This window comes from Cebus imitator, unplaced genomic scaffold (assembly GCF_001604975.1).
Source record: "Cebus imitator isolate Cc_AM_T3 unplaced genomic scaffold, Cebus_imitator-1.0 Scaffold129, whole genome shotgun sequence".
NCBI classification, from domain to species: domain Eukaryota; kingdom Metazoa; phylum Chordata; class Mammalia; order Primates; family Cebidae; genus Cebus; species Cebus imitator.
This window is the reverse complement of record NW_016107444.1, coordinates 2,078,292-2,084,813: the sequence shown is the minus strand read 5'-3', so window position 1 is coordinate 2,084,813 and position 6,522 is coordinate 2,078,292. Positions and strand designations below refer to the sequence as shown.

Sequence of the window (6,522 nt, the reverse complement as noted above, 5' to 3'; positions counted from 1 at the left end):
AAAAAGTAAGCAAACAAAGGTCAGAATGACAGAAATGAACAGACACTGACAATGAGAAGCTGAAAAAACTAGGGGTAAATCTAAAGCAGATAGGTAGATCATAACCAATGGAACTGGGCAAAGAAAGGCATAAGGTATAGTAAGCATGAAGCAGACTGCAATTAAGTGGAGTATCTGGCCTGGCCTGGTGCTCAGACCTATAATCCCAGTACTTTGGGAGGCTGAGGCAGGTCTGCTTGAGCTCAGGAGTTCAAGACCAGCCTAGGCAACATGGCAAAACCCTCTCTCTACTAAAGATACAAAATTAGCTGGGCATGGTGGTGGACACCTGTAGTCCCACCTACTTGGGAGGCTGAGATGGGAGGAGGATTACTTGAGCCCAGAAGGTGGAAGTTTCACTGAGCCGAGATCGCACCACTGCACTCCAGCCTGGGCGACAGAAGAGGCCCTGTCTCAAAAAAAAGTGGGGTACCAGTCTACCCTGCAAAATCTTAGGCTGAGCAATCAGAAATGTGTAACACCCCAAAAGGCATAAAATATGGGCTAAAATCAGATAACTGGAAAGTTCCACAGAAAGAACAAACACAACCACCTTTCAACAACGTACACAGTATCCATGCAATTACTTCAAAGGATAAAAGGAATTTAGCATTTCAAAACAAAACACTGAATATTCTGGTTGTTAGGTGCTCAAAAGAAAGAGTTGATCCAGGTAAGGAAACTTTTTCCTTTTGTTTTGTTTTGTTTTGTTTTGGAGACAGAGTTTCGCTCTGTCGCCAAGTCTGGAGTATAATGATGCTCACTCAGCCTCCGCCTCCCAGGTTCAAGCAATTCTTGTGCATCAGCCTCCTGAGTAGCGGAAATCGCAGGTATGCATCACCATACCCGGCTAATCTTTGTATTTTTAGTAGAGATAGGCTTTTGTCATGTCTTGAACTCCAGACCTCAGGTGATCTGCCTGCCTTGGTCTCCCAAAGTGTTGGAATTACAGGCGTGAGCCACTACACCCAGCCACATTTTAAAATCAAAAATCTAATTTACTCACGACAATCAGAAGATAATCATATCCCAGCCAGGCATGGTGGGTCGCGTCTATAATCTCAACACATTGGGAGGCCAAGGTGGGCAGATCAATTGAGGTCAGTAGTTCAAGACCAGCCTGGCCAACATAGTGAAACCCTGTCTCTACTAAAAATACAAAAATTAGCCAGGCATGGTGGCGCTTGCCTGTGATCCCAGCTACTTGGGAGGCTGAAGCAGGGAGAGGTTGCAGTGAGCCAAGATCACACCACTAAACTGCAGCCTGGGCAACAAAGTGAGACTCTGTCTCTGGGAAAAAAAAAAAAAGACAATCACATCCCTTTAAAAGAAGAACAGAATGCTATCAAAAACCAAACAAGAAATGGCTCTATGTGGCTAAATATATGACCAGCAAAAATAAAAATTTCAACATAAGAGTAAGAAAATAAAGCCAATGGAATAGTCCTGAAAGGAACAGGAAGAAAAATAAAACTGAAAATTGTTTATTTGTGGGTAGAAGAGTATAGTGAGATTACATTTTCTTCTCTACTAATCTCATATTTTTAGCTGAGATCAAATGGGTTTTCTTTTTTTAAAACTCTATTAACTGACCAGAATTATACCACAATGCAATTGCTTCCTTTTATACTGTGCCTTCTTTGTATAATTTATTCCCCTTAAATTAATTTTTTAAGTATCTTTTCTTTGAAGGAGGTAGAGAGGCCACTGTGAGTTTTTAGGTTTTGAGAATGAAGAAAAAAAGAAAATCTACAGAAGCAAAGAATGTAAAGTCTACAGAAGTGGGCAGAGAGTAAAAATCAGAATGAGAGAGAGTAACCAACCAGTAGTGGTGATCAACCAAGAAGTATCTATCAGGTCCTGCAGGTTAGCAATCAGAGATTCCATGAGGAAGAAGTAAGGAGAGAAAGACAGCCTTACCATAAGTGTTCTACACAAGACTACTACCAGAAAAGAAACTGTCAAGATGCCAAGTCAATTAATACACCCTTAAATATTGACCATACAGTCCCACATTTCTTAAAAAAAAAAAAAAAGAAATCAGATATTTACCCGACAGAGAGCTGGCCAGGCTTCCTCTCCATAACTTACAATCATCCTGACTCAGTTGTCGTTGAAGTTTAACTTTTCCAGTGGATGAAAATATGTCAGGATTACTGAGTTTCCTGAAGAGCAGGGGACTAAGTCCAGTTACCACATCCTTCAAAGAGAAAAAGTAAGACATAAGTCTTTAATATCTCTTCTGAAGTATAAGAACTTTATATTAAACATCTCTATAACACTCATTACAGTTTAAAAATGCCAACATATTATATACTTCCCCCTCAATAGCTAAAGACAGAAACTTTTTAGTAAAAGCTGGGTATGCTATAAAGGGCACAGGATATTGATTATAAAATGCCAAAGGAAAAATAGGTGAGAAGGGTCACAGGATGACAGACACTTTGAGAGGATATATTATTCATAATGAGTACACTTCTTAGTTAAGTTTATTTACATTTCTCCTTTTATTCATACCTTTCCTATATCCAATAAAGAAAAGCATATTTTAGTTTTTAAGAAAATCATTGAATGGTAGACTTTACCTGTCATATAAAACTAGAAATACTTCTAACATTCAATTAATGATAAAATTGATCTTAGAGCTTTCTTTATTTGCCTATAAGATGAGCTAAATACAGGTTTTCAAAGAAAAAGTATGAAGTGCTATGAAAAAATACAGGCAATATGAAACACTGACAGAACCTTCCCTTTTCCTTTTAGTCTAGTCCATTCCATTCTACTCCAATGCCTCTTTCTCCTCATTCAGTAAGCAGTGTCCAACAATATCATCAACATGTAGACATCTTTAAGCCAACACCCACCTAATCAGGAGTATTATAATAAATAAGAAACTTTTGGAAAAAAAAACAAGGGCAATGAGGTATATCTATTATATGTCAATGAAAGAAGCTATAAAAAATACAGATAAGTAACACTTCAAACTGATCTAGACAGTACGGAGACAAGAAGCATAAGAAAATAACTGACCCCATGTCACCTGCCTTTTGAAAAACAAGATTCAAGTAACAGGCACTATGGCAATACTAAAAGCCACAAGGAGAAAAAAAGGAGGAAATATCCAGTTCTCTAAGATTAAAAAAAGAAAGAAAAAAACAAATTCTCTACAGTTATATACTGTGATTAGTGAGTTCAAAAAAAAAATGGGAAATTACTAATATTGGTTGGTTGTGACTACCCAAAACATGATTTACAAATACCCAAACATAGAAAGAAGAGTGAAGTTGGTGAAGAAAAACACCTGAAAAGAAGAAAAAGACAATTTCAAAACATGGTGGTAAATGAATAAAAGAATAAAGGAGGACAGTGGGGCACTGAATCATCAAACATTTGATGTGTCCAGGCACCTAACTGTAGCAGGAGTGAACAGTGAGACAGGAGAAACAGGAAATAGAACTTAATGCAAAATAGAAGGTAGCAAGGGAACAGCCTATATTTGCACTATCTGGCATGTCAAGGATGAAACAGTACCTATGAATCAAGGAGAAACCAGGGAAGGAAGCAGAGTTTGGACTAATGCTGGCAACCAATTAAAGAGAGCTGGCCACTCACAAATGTGACAAGCACAGCAAGAAGCTCTAGGTGGAGAGAACTAAGAAGGCATCAAGAGAACCTGGAAGACATCAAGTTAAAGTGGATATCCTCTATGAAGGCAATGTAGAGACGGAAATACCCCATCCCCAAAAAAAAACTTACAACCAGCTGCATGAGAGAACCAGCAATTGGATGCCTGCTACACTGTATGTATGAATAATCAGTCTTAGCCAGAGAAAGAACAATGAAAAAATAATTAGATCAGTACTGATTAAGAGAAACACATATACTTTTCAATCTCCCTATTCCCTGCCACAAGACATCAAAGAAAGAAACTAGAAAACAGGAGAGGAGAAAAGAAGGAGAGGATCACACCCCTGCTTATCCCAAGTCTCTTTTCTGCCGAAACCTGTGAAAGGAAAGGAAATATAAATTAAATATGAAATGTAAATGTTTAAGCTAGGATTTTTAACTTTTACTGAAGTATATTACTCATTTTAGAAAAGTACACATACCTAAGCACAGACTCAATGAATTTTCACAAATTGAACATACCCACTAAGCAGCATCAAGATTAAAACACTGAAAATACATAGTACCCCAGCCGGGAGCGGTGGCTCACACCTGTAATCCTAGCACTTTGGGAAGCCGAGGAGGGCAGATCACAAGGTCAAGAGATCGAGACCATCCTGGACAACAAGGTGAAACCCCGTCTCTACTAAAAAGCCAAAAATTACCTGGGCATGGTGGCGCACACCTGTAGTCCCAGCTACTCGGGAGGCTGAGACAGAAGAATTGCTTGAACCCAGGAGGCAGAGGTTGCAGTGAGCCGAGATCACACCACTGCACTCCAGCCCAGGCGACAGAGTGAGACTCTGTCAGAAAAGAAAAGAAAGAGAAGAGAAGAGAGAAAGGAAGGAAGGAAGGAAGGAGGGAGGGAGGGAGGGAGGGAGGGAGGGAAGGAAGGAAGGAAGGAAGGAAGGAGGGAGGGAGGGAGGGAGGGAGGGAGGGAAGGAAGGAAGGAAGGAAGGAAGGAAGGAAGGAAGGAAGGAAGGAAGGAAGGAGGGAGGGAGGGAGGGAGGGAGGGAAGGAAGGAAGGAAGGAAGGAAGGAAGGAAGGAAGGAAGGAAGGAAGGAAAATATACAGTACCCCAGACAGCTTCCTTGCACTGTTTCTGTCACTACCCTCGATCCCCCAAGGGTAATCACTATCCAGACCTCTAACAGCATAATCATATAAAGCACAAAAAACTTTACATGGATGAATTAAATCAGTCAGTGTGGACTATCCTGCTCTTCTATGTCTTGCTTCTTTTGCTCAACTAGACTAGACCTTGTTTGTTTGTCTGTTATGAAACAGGGTCTTACTGTGTCACCCAGGCTGGAGTGCAGTGGAGTGATTTCAGCTTACTGCAACCTCTGCCTCCTACGTTCAAGTGATTCTAGTACCTCAGCCTCCCAAGTAGCTGGGATTACAGGTGTGCGCCACCATGCCCAGCTAATTTTTTGTATTTTTAGTAGTGATGGGTTTTCACCATGTTGGCCAGGTTGGCCTCAAACTCCCGGCCTCAAGTGATCCGCCCTCCTCAGCCCCACAAAGTGCTGGGATTATAGGTGTCAGCCACATGCCTGGCCTAGACTGGACTTTTAAAACAGCAGAGCATTACTGAATTTACTCAGGAAATCATTAAAGGATAAGGATGGGAGAATGACACAAATAAGACAGCATCACATATAGTCCTACAGAGAAAGTAAAGAGGCATGAGAAGTAGAACTTTCTTAGCAACTTCCACACTAACTTACTTCTTGCAGTTTTCTAGTTCCCATTTCTACTCCCTTATGAGGTCCAGCCAAACTCCAGGTTTTTGGTTTCAATGGAATATCACTGTACCCTTATAATAAGCTCTTCCTTTCTACTTAAATTAGATCAAACTGGTCTCTACCATTTCTGCAATCAAATAATTCTTAAGCAAAATACAGAGTTGAACACAGGAAGGAATCTAGGATGACTTCCAGGTTTCTGGTTTGGGTGTTACGCTTAACAGTCATGGAATACAGAAGGACACACAAGTTTACAAACAAAACACTGCTATAGCCATAGTAAATATTAGCATAACTACAAATTACAGTCACTTTCTAACAACTATTAGAGGAATTGTATTTAGCCTCAAAAAAAAAAAAAAAAAAACTGAAGGAGACATGAATAGCTCTCTTCAACTACACAAGGGATATCTCCTACATTATAAGAAAGTAAAACTCCTTACTTCACAGGGTACTGAAGGAAAATAACAAAAAGAAAAGTAGGTTCTGAGAAACTGCTTTAGGCAGTGATTCTCAAAGTGTGATCTCCAGACCAGCAGCAGCTGTGAATTTATTAGAAATGCAAATTCTAAAGCCTCACCTCCAATTTACTAAATCAGAAATTCCAAGGGTGGGGACTAACAATCAATGTTTTAACAAGCCTTCTAGGGAATTCTGAAACATGCTAAAGTTTGAGAACCATCAAGCTAGTTCAACAGCTTTCCATATGATGCCACCAACACAGATATGTTTATAAATGTTGAGAACTGTGTCACAAATTATTTGAAAGTGATAACAGCCAGGTGCACTGGCTCATGCCTGTAATCCCAGCACTTTGAGAGGCCAAGGCCAGCGGACCACCTAAGATCAGGAGTTCAAGACCAGCCTGGCCAACATGGTGAAACTCCATCTCCACTAAAAATACAACCAAAAAAAAAATTGCCAGATGTGGTGGCACACACCTGCAATACCAGCTACTCGGGAGGCTGAAGCACGAGAATGGTTTGAGCCTGGGAGGCAGAGGTTGCAGTGAGCCAAGATCGCACCACTGCACTCCAGCCTGGGCAAGAGAGTAAGGCTTCATCTCAAA

The 6,522-nt window shown here is 40.4% G+C and overlaps 1 protein-coding gene across 5 annotated transcripts in view; it reads right to left on the bottom strand.

Annotated features, from left to right (window-relative positions):
• MAST2 (microtubule associated serine/threonine kinase 2) overlaps positions 1-6,522 on the bottom strand; it is a 250,465-nt gene that overhangs the window by 210,475 nt on the left and 33,468 nt on the right. For all 5 annotated transcript variants that reach the window (XM_017540865.2, XM_037742875.1, XM_017540867.1 and 2 more), the window contains exon 2: positions 2,092-2,239. In XM_017540865.2, coding sequence (XP_017396354.1) covers positions 2,092-2,239 — 148 coding nt within the window. The remainder of the gene's footprint in view (positions 1-2,091; positions 2,240-6,522) is intronic.